Source organism: Diabrotica virgifera, chromosome 1 (genome assembly GCF_917563875.1).
Source record: "Diabrotica virgifera virgifera chromosome 1, PGI_DIABVI_V3a".
NCBI classification, from domain to species: domain Eukaryota; kingdom Metazoa; phylum Arthropoda; class Insecta; order Coleoptera; family Chrysomelidae; genus Diabrotica; species Diabrotica virgifera.
The window spans coordinates 151,570,233-151,591,338 of NC_065443.1; the positions used below are offsets into that span (position 1 = coordinate 151,570,233).

A 21,106-nucleotide genomic window follows, 5' to 3' on the forward strand; every position below is an offset into this window, starting at 1 on the left:
CTAATAGCTTGTAATGCTGATTTTGAGTCTGAAATTATTACGTCATTATTATATTTGGTAATATTGTAAACGATAACTGACGGCTATCATAATATTGGAGGTTAAATATAATGTCAAATTATTGTTTTCAAATTATATTTTATTTATTTAGTTTATATTTTAACGACAGTTTATTTTTTAACCAACTTCACTTTCCCTTCTATATCCTTGATTGGTCGATTAGGTTCGTAATAATTTTGTTGATTGGTAGGTTTAGTTAGGCGTTAATTTTAAGAAAACTTGCTGGCTAAATTCCATAAAAGAAGATGAAAAAAAAAAATAAAACATTTTACATAACCTTCTATAGAAAAACATGACTTTGACTCTTAGATTACAGATAGTTATCTTTGTTTCACACTCTTAAATACAAAGAGATACAGTGTAGCCGATAGTTGCTGTGGTAAATACACATATGTTTTTTTATTTGGCATCACCGCTTTCCTGGCAGACATGGCGGTAGCGAAAAAACTAATATTTGAAAAAAAAAATTGTTGAATTTGTTTGCCGTCAAGTTTGTACCGGTGGGTTATGATGTCATTCAATCTATGGCGTGCATCCGTGCATGCCTAATTGTTTAAATTTTACCGTGCGTCATCATTTAAAGCATACGAAATAAGTCGAAAATTTACTAAACGCAACAAGTAACAGAAAGTGGCTACTGCTCTGATCACGGGTTATACAGTATAAAATTGACGTTATCAAATAAATAGGAAAATGTAGGTTTTGCTTTAAAATAATTTTGGTGCATAATTACAGCTACATTTGAAGTAGCTTAATAAATTATTTTAATATCATTGATTAGTAAATAAATAAATAAACAATTAATAAAAAAATTCAATATAACATATTTTCTTTTTGTCATTTCATTCACTTTGGCGGAAGCTTAAACACTTCCTTAACTGTGTGAATGAGGTTAGCTTTGTATGTTGTGAAATAAATGTAACAAATGTTTTAAATACACTTACCATAAAATTTCAAACTCCAATATAAATTTAGTTGTGAAAAAACTGTTTGTGTAACGTCACAAATTGTATTCAAAATCTGAAAACATCCCCAAACGTCTTTCTTTGTACCTATCTCTTTTTAATGTACTGAGTCTAGAGCGTTCATAAAAATAACATGTGTTTTTACTTAATATCAGGCCGTAGCTGGTTTGTCATTAGTTTCATGCGTGGAAGAGAATGATGCTAGATAAAAAGTATGTGTTTGGTGGCTCAGGCATGCAAATTTTGTAAGTATGGCCTCTTGTTCTTGAAAACCTCTGTCAATTTTAACTTTTATCTCATTTAATTAGGTTATGCTTAATTTTAGGGCTTTTAAACACTGATGATGGATTCCTTAATCCGAAAACGTTTTGTATTGTGACCCCGTATTTTAATATATACCTTTTACAAAAAACTTGGTATTTTTTATGTGTTTTATCTCGCCAGCTATTAATGACCCACGGGTAAAGAATCGTGGACTCAAGTGTATCAAATCTCATTAAAATCTTTTCTTTGTTTCAGGATAACAATGGAGCATTATCTCGAGTGAGTACACCTACTATTTATATTTTTTTAAAGTTGTATTCATACCTGACCTACCATTCCTTCCTACCATATTCCTGCACTTCAACATCTTCAAATTAACTTAAACAAAATTTGGTTTCAACAAGACGGCTCTCCTTCACATAATACACTGGCTGTTAGAGACTATTTAGCTTAAATTTTTCCTGAATGTATAGTTAGTACACAAGTTACAATAAAATGGCCCCCTCAGTCACCCAAATTAGCTGCTCTAGATTTTTATTTTTGGAGGCTCAAGGTAATCTCTAATAGGGAACTCGCATAAAATTTTAAATTAAAAAAAATGTTATAAATCACAACAGAATTTTAATTTAAAACATGTATCTAAGATAAAAAAGTTGTTTTTGTGTTCCGTTTGGCCCCTAAAGACGATTCTAAATTCAAATTAAAGCAGCTAGCCCAAAACGCGTCGTGACGTCATAAGGTTAATGTTTACATTCTGCATCAACAAAGTAAACAAAATTGTATATAATTTTAAATTAGACATTATAAACGTCAGTAGAAAATACAGTTATGTGACGTCACAAGTGTTTTTGATCGTTTGAACTATTATATATATAGTAAACCTTCTTTCCTTTCCTTCAAAAACTGTATCATACTCCAATCTCAACAAACTGGTATATATTATTACAATGACATACGATGAATGTCATTAGCATAATATTTTTCCCTTATTCCACGACGATGAGCTGGCCAAATACCCAAGTAGGTGGAGGCCAATAAACTAAAGAAGGAGAATAAGAATATACCTAAATATAACCATAAACATAGCCATATCGTAAAACTATGTGACGTCACGGGTCGTCTGAACTATTTGTTCTGTAAGTTATTTGAGTTTTTGAAGGGGGAATTTTTAGAAATCTCCTTTTTAAAGAAATCTGAACATTATTATGTAATAAAAATAATGTGCAAGTTCCCTATTAGACAGAGAGGCAGTGCTGAAAAATCTATTTGAATTTACTAAAGCTAGATTTTTCACAGTTGATTACTGTGAGTGTGTAGAGAAACATACTGCGGTCGGTCAAGCGAAACGTAGAACAGGGGTTACTGAGAGGGTATCAAAGTTGCTTTCCTACGAAGGTAATTATTTCCATTTACTAAGGCTGAAAATCAGTACACACATTCTAAATTAAATATATAAATAAAAGTTATTATAGTCGGTCAGATGTCTGACGGGATAGAGCCGGTCGGTCGGCCCCAATAGTCGATTGAGGAAATGAAGCATTTTGTCTCGAAATTTTTTCGTCCAGCACGGATTTACTTGAAATTTTCACAGAAGGTAGGGAATAGTCCAAGGATCATTTTCTATATCATGCCGCTATCATACGCTAAAACCTTGGGGCTGGTTGCCACCCCATCTCGGGGTGGGAATTTTTTATTACATTTTAACCATGTAATTCGATGGAAAATGTGATTCTAAGAAAAAAATGTTTTTTACATTTTCTTCGTAAAACTAATATTTTTTGAGTTATTCGCACTTGAAGATAACAGTTTTTCGACGAAGAGGGTTTTTTGAGAATACCTCGAAAAATATTCTATAAGTACATTTTTGGCGACAAAAAGTTTCTTAAAATGATTTTGTATGATTTTTAAAGAGCTATAAGACTGCGTAAATTAAATTCCGTAAGATCCCTTAGTTTTTAATTGGGGCAGGTTTAAAGGGCTCGAATAAGGGGGTGTTTACTGGTAAATAGAGGTTTAAACAGCTATAACTGGCTAACTGTTTACTGTAATCTATGCAAAGGGTAATTTTAGTCATTAAAAAAGCTACAATTTAGTAATTTTTAATTTTTTTCGTATCTTCAGTATTTTCGGAGATATTTTGAAGTAAAAGGTAAAAAATACCAAATTGCAAAAAATCAATTTTTGTTTAAACTCCAATTTTTCCAAAATTAGGCATTTTAAATAGGTCAAACTCCTTGAGTGTATTTATAATATAAATATAAAAGGAACTACAGAAAGGTGAAGACCAATTTTGAATTAGGAAGGTAGTTAGGGGGTTGTTTTCACTGATTTTTTCGTAGAGAAAAGCAGGTACCGAAGTCGCTTAATTTTCATGCTAGAAACTTTTTATTATTTTTTTTGAAAGGTCTAATTGTATACTTGAAAAAAGATTATTTAAGGTTTCCTCGAAAAATGCAAATTTTTCCCATTATTTGGCTTTGAATATTTCAAATTATGCATTTGAAGAAAAAAGCTAACCTTTAACATGCCGTATCTCGGTTTGTATTGGTCTTAAAGATATTACAGGAAAATAATTTTATTTGTGTTACTAAAAGATACAATTTCGATATCTATAATTTTTTTGATTAAATGCATATTTTTCGAGGTATTCTCAAAAAACCGTCTAAAAAAGTCGATTTTTTTCGTCGAAAAACAGTTATTTTCAAGCGCGAATAACTCGAAAAATATTAGTTTTACGAAGAAAATGTAAAAAACATTTTTTTCTTAGAATCGCTTTTTCCCTCGAATTACATGGTTAAAATGCAATAAAAAATTCCCACCCCGAGATGGGGTGGCAACCACCCCAACGTTTTAGCGTATGATAGCGGCATGATATATAAAATGATCCTTGGACTATTCCCTACCTTCTGTGAAAATTTCAAGTAAATCCATGCTCGACGAAAAAATTGCGAGCCAAAATGCTTCATTTCCTCAATCGACTATTTCGGCCGACTGACTATAATAACTTTTATTTATATTTAATTTAGAACGTGTGTACTGATTTTCAGCCTTAGTAAATGGAAATAATTACCTTCGTAGGAAAGCAACTTTGATACCCTCTCAGTAACCCCTGTTCTACGTTTCGCTTGACCGACCGCAGTATGTTTCTCTACACACTCACAGTAATCAACTGTGAAAAATCTAGCTTTAGTAAATTCAAATAGATTTTTCAGCGCTGCCTCTTGGTCTATATTGTTTTATTTTTTTTTTATTTAAACAGTAGTGTTAAAAGAAGTATTTTGTCGCCCTTTTTACTCTTAATTCTGTACGTCTTTCAGTGATGATCAGTTAATACTGAATTAAAGTTTAAAATTCACTTCTAGTAACAGAACTATAGGCAGGCCCTATAGCCCCGTCTATCATACCAATCCCTGAGGGCTAACAAGATTGGAAACAAGAGTCCGATGCTACCTCTATATTATTAAATAATAATTAAAAAAATTGAAAATGACTAAGATGTGTACGTTAAATGTAGTTAATAGGCCTGGATCCCGCCTACAAAAAAAAGTGGATTAATAGCAAGCTGGAAATTTTTTAATAGATGAACGGTGTCTAGTCGGACAAACTTTGATGCGTGGAAACACTGGAACAGGGAAGTTTTACAGGTTAAAAATTTGGAACGTCAGACTACGAAAACGTTCCATGTATTATTTGGTCGGACAGAACTTCCAATTGATTTGTTACCATTTCATTAAACTCTCATGTAAAAGTCAGACTTGTATTTATCACCAACTGGCCATTTTATAAGTCCAACAAGAAGAACATGTCAAGTGACAGGAATTATATTGGTGATAAAGCAGTCTGATTTTTGCATGAGAGTTTAATGAAAAGGTAACAAATTAATTGGAAGTTCTGTCCGACAAAATACATGGGGCGTTTTCGTAATCTAACGTTTCAAATTTTTAAACTGTTCCACAATTAAAACTTCCCCTGTTCCAGTGTTCCCGTACATCAAAGTTGGTCCGACTAGACACCGTTAATCTATTAACACATTTTCAGCTTGCTATTAGCATAATATAGAGGTAGCATCGGACTCTTGCTTCCGCTCAGATGCTTCCTTCTTCATCATTTCAAAAAACTGTCAGTAACAGCTGTTCACGTTACAGTGTGGTAGCCATATTGTCTCTAAGCACATCGATGTGATATTTAATATTTTTAAGGGCTTTTACCCAAGATCAGAGGTTTTACGCTGTATCAATTTTAAATTTAATATGTTATTTGTCAATAATTACTCTTCTATGAGGTTTTTATACATATAAGATGTACGTTTTTTCAATCTTTGTATTTTTATGAATACAAAGAAATACACTTTCGAAAACATACACCTGTTGCAGTTTTGACTTATATAGAAGTGTGTACGAGTCATACAGTATTTTTCTATTTAAAACTTAACCAAAGTACTCTAATTCAGTACATCTTTCAGTGAATGATAAGTTTTAGGGCAGTCAATGAGGGTATTTGGCTCCGAATTCCTTCCTACTACATCGATGTACTTGCTATTTTCACAGTAAGTAGGGAATAGCTCAAGAAACAAAGTCTACCCTATGCGGATGTGGGCTTTTATCTTGGGGGTGGAAAATTTTTTTGTTAAAATAGCCACGAAAGTGGCTAGAGAACCTAATTCTAAGCAAAGACTGTTCCATAATTTTTTTTTGAAAACTTAATACTTTTTGAGTTATGCGTGGTTGAAATTTGGCCATTTTATACCTTAAAAACTATGCATCTATTAGCAAAAAAAACTATATAAAATATTTTTGTAGCTTATAAAAAAACAAAAGAGTCGTTCCTTGATAAATCTTCTAGTTATAACACAAAAAGGGATATGGTAGGTGAAAAGAGTTTGTTTTTTGGTGCTTGCTCAAATCGGTGTATTCAACTTGAAATAACAGAGAAACGGTCGATTTTAGGTGTATAATGTTACTAATACCTTTTGTAGTCCTTGAAAAGACCTTTAAAATGAGCAATACTAATTGTTAATTATATTCAAACTAAGCGAGATCTGCTGCAAAAAAATTGATGACTAATGTATTTTAAGAAGAACTGAGAAGTATATTTAACCCCTCATCAATACCCCTCAATACTTTTTAATATAGTGTTATTTTTATGTTTGAAAAGTTGGACTAGTTTAAAATGAATGGTTTTTGAAAAAAATAAGAGCAAATTATAGAGCGCATTTTTAAATTTTCTTAAAAATCTTCCTTTTTCTCCATGTAACTCGAAAATGAAAAGAGATACGAAATAAAGAAACCGCACATAAATGTAGGATTTTTAGATAAACATTTTGTTTTTATTTTTTATTACTGTATCTCTTATCATTTTCAAGCTACACGGAGAAAAAGGAAGATTTTTAAGAAAATTTAAAAATGCGCTCTATAAATTGATCTTATTTTTTCCAAAACCATTCATTTTAAATCCGTTCAACTTTTTGAACATAGAAAAAACACTATAATAAAAGGTATTGTAGAAGGAAAGCGATGGATTTCAATTCTGGTGGATGGGGGTTAAATATACTTCTCATTTTTTTTTTAAATGTTATCAATTTTTTTTGCAGCATATCTCGCTTAGTTTGAATGTAATCGACCTTTAATATTGCTCATGTTAAAGGTTTTTTCAAGCACTACAAAAGGAATTGGTAGCATTATTCACCTAAAATCGATCGTTTCTCTGTTATTTCAAGTTGAATACACCAATTTGAGCATGCACCAACAAAAACATACTTTTTCACCTACCATATCTCTTTTTTATTATAACTAGAAGATTTATGAAGGAACGAGTCTCTTTGTTTTTATAAGCTACAAAAATGTTATATATAGCTTTTTTTAGTTATATGCATAGTTTTTAAGGTATTCACAAAAAACCGTTCGAAAAGGTGTTTAAATAAAAATAAATAAAACTAAATAAACTAAGTATTAAAATTAATTATTAAATTAAAAGGGCGAAAGGCACTACAATATTGTGGTAACTTTTCTAAAATTTTATTATGTGTGATTTTATATATATATTAAGTTTCAATGAAAATGGCCAATTTTCAACCACGAATAACTCAAAAAGTATTGAGTTTACAAAAAAAAATTATATAACAGTTTTTGCTTAGAATTAGGTTCTCTAGCCAATTCCGTGGTTTTTGTAACCAAAAAATTTTCCACCCACGAGCAGGGATCGAAATCATCCCCAAGATAAAAGCGCACATCGACATAGGGTAGACTTTGAATTAGGAGATAAGTAGAGGCTGTTTCCCAAAATTTGATTAAAATCCATTCAGTAGGATAGAATTCGGAGGTAATATCCTATTCTTGCTGCCATTAACTGGCGTATTAATACTGAATTAAAATTTTAAATTCACTTTTAGTAACAGAACTATAGGACCTGTGGCCCCGTGTATCATACCAATCCTTGATGGCGAGATTCATGCAATGACGCCATTTAATTTGTTTCTGAACGTTTTTCTTTTGGCATCACTAATGCAATTTACTGTTTAGAAGTTTCTTTGAAGTTTCGATTTCCACTTCGGAAATTGTTCTCAAAATACGAAACACTAATACATGTTATTTATTAATGGGCCAAAATAAAAGCTCAAAGAAAAAAGAAAAGTTTGGCAACAATGTTGAACCTCTTCTCTTGAGTGACTTCCACTATTAAATTTTCGACAATATATTTCGGGGACATAATATCGCTATGACGTTTTGTTTCTCTTACTTCCTAGCGTTTAAAGTATTCTTCTACTTTCTATGTTAAATTATTTCCAAAACTGTATAAATATATAAACATTTATAAATTTGCAGAACCTCCAGAGATACACAATGTTTTACATTGTATACCTAATATCATTTACATATATTTTTTGTTACAGCCCCGAAGAACAAATACAATGTCCTTACAACAGTGCTCATCTAATACGTAGAAAAGTATTTAATACGCATCTGGTAAAGTGCAGAAAGGCTAATCCAGATATTAAGTTGGTCCCATGTGACTTCAATGTCACCCATTGGGTAGAAGAACCATGCTTACAGGTAAATAATTATTATTATGTAAGCAGTGCATCTCATCGTTTGTGTCCCCGTTTTCTTTTTAGAATCTATTGATTGTTCTTTCCTTAAAAGCCGTTCGCAGTTTCACAGTTCACAGACACTTTAAAGTGTCTCCAGCGAACTCTATGTCTGGCTAGTGCTTTGATTTCAAGACAGAATTTTCCCATTTCTTTTCCTTCATCCAGTACTACTCTTTTCTTAGGTCTGCCTACTTTCCTTAGTTAGTTTACCATCAGCTACCAAAAGCCATAAGTATATAATCCAGAATTGTTAGTTTTTTGCAAGAATTTGAATATATTTGTTAATGCAATTTACTAAGTCATATTTTTACTATATCTTTATTTACTATATGAACAATAAACATGATTAGTTAAAAATACTGTTTTGTTTGCCTTCATTCCAAATTTTCAGAGTTCATTTCTAAAGGCTGTATGACACTATGCATTTTCTTGTATCATTTCTAATATCGTTTCTGATATCGTTTCTTGTATACATTTTCTTGTATCATTTCTTGTACGTACATTTGTGCCCTGTATGACACTATGCAAGTTCTTGTATCGAAAATTGTATGAAATTCGGCACGTGATTGGTCGAAATTTTGTTTGTCACCCTGTGTCACGTTATGGTAGTACTGCATCTACAGCTACAGCTGATTTTAAAGATTTTATAAAATTTATAAACTTTTAATTAACATTTTAATGTTAACCAGAATTTTACGTTGACTGTTTGAGGTTGATTATTTGTGTTTTTATTTTGTTTTGATATTTGTGCTAAAATATTTGCATTAGAATTATCTTCAGTTTGATCCAAATTAGGAACTATTGTATTTTCGTCTATTAAAAAATTATGCACCATGAAACCTAAATTTATAGTTTGAACTTTACTAGGAGCTAAATATATGGTTATTAGTAGAACAGTAGTTCATACCAAACGGTATATTAAGTATCAATAAAAGATTTATAAATAATACCTACAAAAACACAAATAAATTCATCAATACATGATCCCATTTTCATTTCAGCCGCCATTATGAGTAAGTAATTATGACATTTTAGATGTTTTACCAGCAGGTTTTACGTTTTTGCTCTTTGCGCAGAAATTGGCGCAGTTCTTGTACAAGAATCTGTTAGACCAGAGAAATAAGGAAAAAAAATATCGTGTTGGTGACACATCCCCCTCCAGGCTGAAACCAAATTTTTCGAGTAATATGGTCATCTATAATAATAACCTATATGTTTCCTGCAGCCGATTTTGATGATATACATAGTTATAAACAAATGAAGATCAAAAAACGGTAAATTTTCGCTTTTTTCGTCTCTTACTAAAAAATTGGGCATTTTAAACAAATTTGAGAGTAATAAACTCATAAACCGTATAAAAAACTTCAATATGGCGTTCGCTGAATATGTCTATCCTTATTGGTTACTTAGAAAATTGCCAAATAAATCATAAATTTTGAGTTTTTTTAAACATTCATAACTTATGTAAAAATTAACTTAGAACCTTCTTATTACATGTAATGCTGAGAGTTATGGTGCTTAAATTACACCCTAAATTCCAAAGCAATTGGTCAAATAGTTTAAAAGTTATTTAATTTGTTTATCCGAAATTAATTTTTTTTGCAACACTGTAAGTCAGAAAATGATGAAGTTACAGTAATATTTTGGATAGTCTATGAAAGAAAAAAATTTACAGTATTAATTTAATTTAAAAAAAATTACATAAAATAATTATAGATATTGCAAAATAATTTTGCAAAAACATGTGAATTAAAAAAATGGGGGGGCTAACTTTGTCCCTAAATGTCCTAGAACAGTTGTTTTTCTTTCTAAATGTGTATAAAAATTCAGTCTTTCTAAATATGAAAAAATAATTTTTCTACGGGTAACGGTTAAAAAGTTATTCTAATTGTTTATAAGTAAGCAAAAAATGGACATGTTTTTGCAAAATAATTTTACACTGTTTAAAATTATTTTTGTCATTTATTTTTAATTAAGGTAATAGTATAAATGTTCTTCTTTCATAAACTGTCCGAAGTATTATTGTAACCTCATAATTTTCTGACTTATAGTGTTGCAAAAAAAATGAATTTGGGAAAAATAAATTAAATAACTTTTAAACTATTTGACCAATTGCTTTGAAATTTAAAATATAATTTAAGTACAAGAAGTCTCGGCATTCCGCGTAATAAGAAGATTCTAAGTTAATTTTTACCTAAGTTACGAATATTTATAAAAACTCAATATTTATGATTTATTTTGCAATTTTCTAAGCAACCAATAAGGTTGGACATATTCAGCGAATGCCATATTGAAGTTTTTTATACGATTTATGAGTTTCTTACTCTCAAATTTGTTTAAAGTGCTTAACTTTTTGGTAATAGACGAAAAAAGCGATAATTTACCGTTTTTCGATCTTCATTTGTTTATAACTATGTATATCATCAAAATCGGCTGCAGGAAACATATAGGTTAATAACATAGATGTCCATACTACTCAAAAAATTTGGTTTCGGCCTGGAGGGGGATGTGTCACGAGAAAAACCTTATTTCTCTGGACTATGTGTCTGACTCAAATTCTTGTATCGTTTCTGATATCGTTTCTTGTATCTGTGTATGACACTATGCATTTTTTTGGCATATCAGAAACGATATTAGAAATGATACAAGAAAATGTATAGTGTCATACAGCCATAAGATTAGGACAAGTCGAACACACACCTGAGTGACTGAGCTAACGATGGCTATCTTAGATGATTGAGGTAATATTTTCGAATATTATTTCAATTAGCTGGGGTAGTCCATCGCTTATTTCGTTTCACTGGCAGTTTTCTTAGGTGTATTGAGTTTTCTTGGGTTTGCCTACTTTCCGTCTACCTTGAGGATTTCAATTCAGCATTGTCGTGGAAATGTCATCTAGGGGTCTAGTGGCTAGGGAATGTGTGGGTCAACCACCTCTATTTTCTGCACCTTATTTGATTTATTACATTTTTTGGTTGCTTTGGTGCCATACATTTTCATTCCACATTTGATTAGACCAAAATAGAGAATGGATTTCCATTTTTCACAACCATACAACAATACAGATTTTATATTTGTGTTCAAGAGTTTTAATCTCGTTATCTCGTATCTCTCGTAATGTTATTAAGCATATTATCATAAGCATACACTTTTCAATATTTTTGAAAAATCTATCGAATGGCACCAAACACGACCTCCCACGGAGGTGGGGGGGGGGGGGGGGAGGGGTTTACTTTAAAATCTTAAATGGGAGCCCCCATTTTTTATTGCAGATTTGGATTCCTTACGTAAAAATAAATAACTTTTATTCGAGACATTTTTTCGAATTATGGATAGATGGCGCTATAATCTAAAAAACGATTGTTGGAAATGGAAAATTAAATTAAAAATGGAAAGTCCCACTAAAATGGAAAACTTTACTTAACTTTTTTTGGTTTTAGGACCTACTCTTCACAACCCAATAGGTCCCCATAACGCTTGAGTGACTGCAGATTTAGCATACTTTGCTCCCCTACCATTTAATTCTTGTAATCTGTCTATTTTTAGTTGCATGGCCTATTTTGTGGATAAATATATGCTAAGAGGCATAATTATCAGAATATTATGTAGATCTTTGTTTGTTAATCCCAGTAAATTCCTCGAGTTTACCTATGTTAGTATGGATTCCAGTACAATGTTAAAAATCGGGGGGATAAAATAGAGCCCTGTTTTATCCATTATAATTATTAATAAAGCATTATTTTCTGTTTTAGCATCATCACGAAAATTGTCCTGATCGAAAGAAAATTGAGACAAAATTTTATGTAGATGACAAAACTGATCTTAACAAGTATCCAGTTCGTAATACATATATACCTTCTGATGAAAATTGGGATGATGTAAGTATTTTGTATTTTGTTAATTATATACACAGTTTTTAACATACTAGAAAGCTGTGACTATGTTAAAAAAACTTAGTTTATTACACTATAAACTAAATGTTGCCTTGTTGCCTATTGTATTATAAAGTAATACCGAGTTATCTGCAACCGCGAGGAGAAGAGACGACAGACGTTCGTTTATGCGGTGCAAGTGACCTCGAGGGTTTTTGTTAACTCTGTTATACTGTACTCACATGAATATATGAAACCATAGATAAGATAATTCCACTGCTTTGTTGTATAAATAACCGGTAATATATCAATTTTGTTATAGGAAAATGTCCCAACATATAATCCTCAGAAAACTTGCCTAAGCAAGGAAGTGATTAGACACCTGGATGTTGCCTCTGCCGGCAAAAAGAAGAATTTTAGGATGGAGGAGCGTCAGAGAATGTCTCAATTTACTAATAATACTAACAGACCCCCAAAATCCGATTTTCCATCTTCTCAGAAAGTGGTAAGATACTCGCTAGTTGCTACTGGTAGGGTATTAGCGAGTTGCTTAATTTTATATGTAGACTTCAAAATAGATCAAATCAATGTTTTTTATAGATTATATATAGGGTGTAACAAAAAGGCAGGTCATAAATTAAATCATTTATTCTGGGGCTAAAAATAGTTCGATTGAACCTAACTTACCTTAGTACAAATGTGCACATAAAAAAAGTTACAGATCTTTGAAGTTACAAAATGAAAATCGGTTTATTATTCTAACTGGGAAATAAACCCAATTTAATTTAAAAAATGATTTTATTGACGCATCGACCTCCACCTCGGACGTCGTTATGAAAATACAAAATATTACTAAATTAAACAAAAATGTTGTTGCCGAGTATCAAACAACTTCTTCTAATAATTTAATTTAATCTGACTCATTCATATTGGCAATTCAGACATTTTAAAGTAGAAGACTTTAAAATGATATTGCCAATATTTATGAGTTGCGTTCCTGGGACGACTTTATTGAAAGATAGTTCATTCGATTACATGAAATCAACTTTAACTCAAGAATATCCGGCACAACAAAAATCATAGCATGTGATTTGTCTTGAAAAAGACAACCACATGCAATGGTGACAGTAAAATTCTAGTGTTAGTGATTCCATAGTAAATCACGAGGAAAAACCAAGAAAAAACCTCATGATAGTACCCCGACTATGAGGTTTTTTCCTGGTTTTTCCTCGTGATTTACGTAACACAAGAATTTACTTGTTACCATTGCATGTGGTTGTCTTTTTTAAGACAAATCACATGCTATGATTTTTTTTTGTGACGGATATTTTTGAGTTAAAGTTGATTTCATGTAATCGACTTCAATAAAGTCGTCCCAGGAACGCAACTCATAAATATTGATATTGTTCTGACGCTATTTCTTTGTGACATTTTTGTAATTAACTATTCTAATTTGTTAAATAAGCCACAATTTAACTTGAGAAAATAATTTTATTAACGTTTCGACTTCCACTTCGGACGCCGTTGCCAAAATACAAAACATTAATAAATTAAACAAAAATGTTGTTGCTTAGTAAAAAATTCTAATAATTTAATTTAATCTGACTTTTTTATATCGGCAATTCAGACATATTATACATTTTAAAGTAGAAGACTTTAAAATGATGTCACTAATATTCAGGCGTTGCGTTCCTTGTACGACTTCATTGAAAGATAGCTCATTCGATTACATGAAATCAACTAACTCAAGAATATCCGTCACAAAAAAATCATAGCATGTGATCTGTCTTTAGTAGGACAACCACATGTAATGGTGACAGTAAAATTCTCGTGTTAGTGATTCCATAGTAAATCACGAGGAAAAACCAGGAAAAAACCTCGTGATACTATGCCGACATTGTAAGTATTGGTCTTACATTTAGTTTACTCTCAAAACTAACACCAAATTCTGACTTTATATGTATATTATTTTAAATTATAAATAATACTAATACATAAATATATAAATAATACTAAAATATAAAATATGTACTACCCTCGATAAGTTATTGACTTTCGAATTGTGGTACTTTCTATTAGTGATGTAAGAAGAGAATATTCTTAAGAGAATATTCTCGAGAACGAGAATATTCTCGAGAATATTCTCTTGGAGAGTGGCTTCGTCCTTAATCGTGCTAAGACGATACATAAAAAAGAAAAATGAAAAACGGAAAATGTGGATACGGCTTTTCTAAGTAAACGTGAAACAATGAGTAATTTAACTATGGAAATAATGCTAGACAATTATTTGTTTAAGAATTTTACAAGAATGTCAAAAAGTGATTTCGAACTATTAATATATATATGATAGGGCCAAGAATAGAGAAGAAAGATCAAAACATGAGAAACGCAATACCAATCTCATCAAGATTAGCAATTGTTATTTATATATACTAACTGCCTTACTAATAAAACACTCGTATTCTAAGGTTATTCCGTATTTATATCTAGAATAGTTATCCTAAGTATAAGGTAGATATAATACGAAAATAATTTGTTACCAATAAACTCGGTATAAGTTAGTTATAAGTATTCCCACTTTATTCCGAAATAATAGTTTGGCAACGGCGCAATCTTCTACACAAATGCATAAAACAACGATATGAAACGGGTGAAATATGTCAATTTTGACTTTTCTCTACAACTGACAAACCAAATTCCTTCATTTTTTAGAACTTTGTTATTGTCTGCTATATTTCATAAAATGGCTTCAAATAAAAGAGAACGTTTCATTAAATGGGAAACTAAAGAAAAGTAAACAAATTGATTTATTTTACTTATAAATGCAATGTAAATACACTAATTTCAGCATATTTTGAAGACTATGTGAGAGATATTCTACATATTATAGAAAATAAAGACCTTATTATTCTTGTAAAGTGGAGGATAAGCCTCATCCTCGCTTGTTCACAGTAAGTGAATCACCTGTTAATTTTTCTAAAAACCTCACATCATCTTAAGGAAACCAGATTTTTATTGTGCAGTATTTGAAAAGGAATTTATGCTTTCTTTGAAAGTTTTCCTTTTTCGTGTAGTTTCCATCAGGTTAATTAAATTATCAACTTCCTCGTTAGCTGCAATACCTCTTAAACACATTTTTTTTATTACCTATATATATCTACTCACAAAACAAATAAAAAAATAATATATTTTTCCTTCTGATGACTTTGACAGTCACAAAATAGGTTATACCAGACTTAAACAAGGGTGTGGGTCGGTATAAACTTGGACTAAATTCTTATACCAAGTATAACCTATACCTAAGTTATTCCATGTTTATTGGTAGTGATTTTGCCTATACCTGATTTATTCTCAGTATAACTTTTATACTTCGTTTATTAGTAACAGTGTAACAGTTTTAGTTTAATGTATTTATTCAGGGTGCACTACTCTTACATTGGTCTCATAGTTCCAGAAGTATGCCAAGTTCCACAACTCTGGACGTAAATGTACTGCATTAATAAACCTTATTGTGATTTCATTTGACCACATATTCATCTTTTCTTTGTATGTTTTGACAAAACCAAATTAAATTTCAACAGAGTACAGGAAATAAAGAGGAAATACAGAGCAACATGCAAAATTTTCCACAGCAGTTCGACTTTATCGGCGACGCATCAGGCACTGAAATAGTGTTCAAATACCAGTAAGATTTTGGCCACGTGTCTCAGCCAAACGGCGATATTTTCATTAGATGGCTGTAATGTTGCCAGAAACATACCAAATATATATATTTTCGGCAACATATTGCTTCAAAAACTAGCCCGTCTAAATGCCCCTTTAGACGTAGACCAATCCATGACTGAGCTGACGACTTAAGAAAAATAAAATCCCACAACTTCTCATCAGCACATTGAAATGCAGAATGTATATGACCAGGATGAGCTAATGCTAGAAATAGATTCTGAACCTGAGGCCTCATGTTTTTTCTGATTAAATCACCACATCCATTACTTGCATTATTTGTTGTTAAGAAGAAACTTTCATTTTTTATCAAATAAATTTTGTGTTCTCTGTTGTTTTTGTATTTTGTTTATATATAAAGAACACTGCTGTTTAGTCTCATAATTTTGTATATAATTTTATGATTTTTAATACCCTTTCATCTTCAACAATATCCCTAAGTGCGTCATAGGGTTCATTCTCAGAAAATTCTCTATATCGAGAATGCTCTCGAGAATATTCTCTGATTTTTCATTCTCGAGAATTTTTCAACACTACTTTCTATTGAATTCCTCTTTTAGTATGGGTAACCACATTCTACCGAGGAATTTGCAACACAGTAGGTTTCATTTAGCATAATTAGACCCTCTTCTTTGATTTTTCTCTTTTTACAATCTGTTTCTTTCAGGGCTATACTTGAATCTCTCCACTGAACTCTATGTTTATTATCCCATGCGTGTTGACATACTCGAGATCTATCAAATTCTCTATCTTTAATATAAGACTGATGTTCACTTATTCTAACGTTTAATGGTCTTGATGTTTCACCTAAATAAAATTGTTCGCATTCACAAGGTATTTTATAAATACAATTATTTGTTCTTTCTTGTTCGTTGTTAGGTTTAGTTTTAGATAAAATAGATAAATAAATATTGGTAATATCATTTTAAAGTCTTCTACTTTAAGATGTATAATATATGTCTGAATTGCCGACATGAATGAGTCATATTAAATTACATTATTAGAAGAATTTTTTTACTAAGCAACAACATGTTTGTTTAATTTAGTAATATTTTGTATTTTGATAACGACGTCAGAGGTGGAAGTCAAAACGTCAATAAAATCATTTTTTAAGTTAAATTGTGCCTTATTTCCCAGTTAGAATAATAAATTGTATAACTGCCACAAAGAAATAGCTTCAGAACAATTATGAAATATGTAATCTTGTTCTGAAGCTATTTCCTTGTGGCATTTTTATAATCAACTATTTTATGAAATAATCCGTCTTGGATAGGTCTTTTTTGTCACCCCACTTATCCATCTAAGCATTCTCATTCTCTCGCATATTTTCATGGTGTGGCTAAGTAGTTTTATAACCCTGTAGTTTGTACATTGTTACATTGTACATTGTTGTAATATACTGCTTCTCCATTCGTCTGGCATTTGTCCAACTTCCATAATTCTATTAAATAGACATACTAGCCAACTTGTTCCTGTTTCTCCCAATGCTATCCATACTTTCCCAGGAATATCATCTGGTCCGACTGCTTTTCCCTTCTTTATTTTTTGAAGCGCTTGAGCCACTTCCCCGTTTGTTATTTTGGTGACCATTGCTGTTGCTCTCTTCGTTGACTTTACCTTTTGTCTGTCAAATTTTTCATTTAATAAACTGTCAAAGTACTTTCTCCATCTTTTTTTTGACATCCTTTTCGTGAATTAGTATTTTATTATTTTCATCTCGGATACATCTAATCTGATTAAAATCTTTTGCTGTCTGTTTTGCTATTTTACATAAACTTACGTGCATAGAAATCGGCCCACTTAAAAATTTGGTCATTTTTGATGTCTCATATTTCATAAACCTGTTGGCCGATTTAAGTCATTTTTTGAACATGTTATAGCCATTCTTTAACAATACCACTGTAATAATATTGTTGCTAAACAGGTAAATTTTCATTGTATACCGGGTGTACAAATAAAACTGCTTTTTTTTTTAAGTTCGCGTTACCCTGTGGAATATTCTAGCATTTATAGAAGACTGATATTAACTGTAGCCTCAGGTTTCCTTAATATTCTGTTTTTTGAATTATTGGTTTTTGTTGGATAATAAAAAAGTTAGGTACTTTAACAACTAGACATGTTCTTCACCAATACACGGTGTTTCTAAATAAGTGCGACAAACTTTAAGGGATGTGTGTGTGTGTGTGTGTGTTTAGATTTATGACCTTGGTTTGAACCAATTGGCCAGCTCAATTTTTTTTTTTTTATTTTCATAGACACAATTTCCTAATTTTAACTGATATACATTATATTTTAATAATCACAAACATATATTACATACATTACATTAAAAATACATACTAATAAAACACTATTACTAAATACTTATACTAAACCACTAATTGATATTAATTTTTTTTTTCTTTCGCGCTAAGACCTAAACCCGATTCATCCTCGCGGAGGTTTAGGCCTTCTTTGTGATTTTTTTTTGTTTTTTTTTGTTTTTTTTTTGTTTTTTTTTTATTTTGTTTTTTTTTATTGTTTTTTAATATTTATTTTTTTTTTATTATTTTTTTTTCTTTTTTTTTATATATATATTTTTTTTTAATTTTTTTTATATATATATATTTTTTTTAAATATCAATTTTCATATTTTTTAAGTGGTTATAAACAATTTTATACAAATTTATATTTCGTGTACATAAAATGGAATTTAAATTGGTGGGGAGAGTAACTCCTACTGTTTGTAGATTCTTATATAACTCTTGATTCAGCATCTGGAAGTTTGCGCAATCGAAAATCACATGCTCTAAAGTACCCAACTCCCCGCATGTGCAGTTTTGAGAAGTGGCCAACCCTAGTTTATTTTTGTGAACTGGATATAAACCATGTTTGTTCCTTGCTCTATTTAAGGTTTTAATGAAGTGTTAAGGGATAATTATGCATGAAAAAATAATGGCAGTTGGCTTTATAAACGTATGTCCGCAAATGTTTCGTTTCCGAGATACGGGATGTTGAATTTTTTCTTACAAACTGATGATTTATTTTATTGCTTTAAAACCGGTTGAGATATGCCAATGAAATTTGGTGGGTTTTAAGACGTAGTTATTGCACATTTTCTGATATACAAGCAAGAATTTAATATTCACCATTAGAGCGCATACGTGTAATATGACTGATCATATTATCCGTATGCACGCTCATGGTGAGTATAAAATTCTTAATTTTATGTCAAAAAATCCCAATAACCAGCTCTTAAAACTTACCAAATTTCATTTGCATATCTGAACCGGTTTTAGAGCAATAAATAAATCGTCAGTTTGTAAGAAAAAATGCAACATCCCGTATCTCGGAAACGAAACATTTGCGGACATACGTTTATAAAGCCAACTGTAATTATTTTTTCATGCAGAATTACCCCTTAAAGTTTGTCGCACTTATTTAAAAACACCGTGTATTGATGAAGAACATGTCTAGTTATTAAAGTATCTAACTTTTTTATTGTCCAACATAAACGAATGAATAAAAAAGCAGAATGTTAAGAAATCCTGATGCTATAGTTGGGTTTTAATGTCAGTATTTTATAAATGCTAGAATATTCCACAGGGTGATGGAAACTTTGGAGAAAAAAACAACGTTTGATTGGTACACCGGCTATACAATGAAAATTTACCTGTTTAGCAACAATATTATTACAGTGGTATTGTTAAAGAATCAGGCTATAACATGTTCAAAAAATCACTTAAATGGGCCAACAGGTTTAGGAAATATGAGACATCAAAATGACCAAATTCTTAAGTGGGCCGATTTCTATGCACGTAAGTTTTATATCTTTGTTTCGCCTTCCCTGGTATTAAGTTGATCGTATAGGTTATACGCTTCTGCTTTAGCTCTTGCTACTACTACTTTCGCTTCCTCTTTGGCGACCATATGTCCGATCTATTTTCTTGCCACTTTTTATATAATTTTCTCTTCTCTTTTATTTTTTCTTGTACAGGGTTATTCACTATATTTTGACCCCCCTGTAAATTGCTTTATTTACAGAATTAGAAAAAAATGTAAAATACAAAAGTTACACGATTTTTTATGTACACTCAGGTGCAAAAAAAATCACTTAAAAATTTGGTAATTTTTTATGTCTCGAATTTCCTAAACCTGTTGTCCGATTTAAGTGATTTTTTTACCATGTATTATTGATAAATAATATTATTGCTAGACAGGTAAACTGTCATTGTATACCGGGTGTACGAATCAAACTGTGTTTATTTCTCAAAGTTCGCATCACCCTGTGGACTATTCTAGCATTTATAAACTACTGAAATTAAAACCCAACTATAGCCTCAGGTTTTTTTAACATTCTGTTTTTAGATTAATTTGCTTATGTTGGATAATAAAAAAGTTAGGTACTTTAACAACTGGCCATGTTCGTCATCAGTACAGGTTGTTTCTAAATAAGTGCGACAAACTTTAAGGGGTAATTTTACGTGATAAAATAATGACAGTTTGCTTTATGTGCGAGAGAGTAATTGATAGACGGATACGTAAAGAAACCGAAATATCCGATAATCTATTTGGCTTTATGCAGGGCAGATCAACAACAGATGCAATTTTCAGTAGTAATAACCCAAGGACATTGATAATTGTTCGAAAAAATTTTATAACAGATTTCGAAAGCTTGTTGCTTGGAAATAGACCGACGCCGTAGGCGGAGGTCTGTTGCCTGTAAGCAACAAGCTTGAGAAAGTTGTTAAAAAATTTTTGAGCATTTATCAATGTTCGAGGGTTATTCGGATAGAAAATTTTTTGCTGGTTATGAAAAAAAAATACAGAGCAGAAACAATTTATTTAAATGTGCAATTAACAAAGGAACAATTAGAAAAATTTAATGAAGATCCAGACATGTTAGTTTCTATAACTGATGAAGATGTATTTCCACTACGCATGCTGTTAATAATTTTATTATGATGTTCTTCGTCAATGTTCAAGTACGGTTTTATTGAGTTGGGATTGTTATGCCCCGTAATTTTTATAAGCTCTTGCTTTGTATTTTTATACTTTGTATGTTTACTTTGTAAACAGTATTCTTTGGTATATTTGATTCGATAATTTCATTAATATTCTCATCAGTATTACAACCAAATCGTGACATTTTGAAA

General features: G+C 31.0%; 2 protein-coding genes across 7 annotated transcripts in view; one reads left to right on the forward strand and one right to left on the reverse strand.

The window, feature by feature from the left end:
* Positions 1-21,106, reverse strand: part of LOC126881184 (myosin-8-like) — a 196,828-nt gene that overhangs the window by 94,519 nt on the left and 81,203 nt on the right. The window lies entirely within an intron of this gene.
* Positions 1-21,106, forward strand: part of LOC126881197 (gametocyte-specific factor 1 homolog) — a 35,847-nt gene that overhangs the window by 10,623 nt on the left and 4,118 nt on the right. Inside the window, exons 2-5 of the mRNA XM_050645304.1 lie at positions 1,545-1,568; positions 8,179-8,338; positions 12,129-12,254; positions 12,571-12,753. Coding sequence (XP_050501261.1) covers positions 1,552-1,568; positions 8,179-8,338; positions 12,129-12,254; positions 12,571-12,753 — 486 coding nt within the window. The 5' untranslated portion in view covers positions 1,545-1,551. The remainder of the gene's footprint in view (positions 1-1,544; positions 1,569-8,178; positions 8,339-12,128; positions 12,255-12,570; positions 12,754-21,106) is intronic.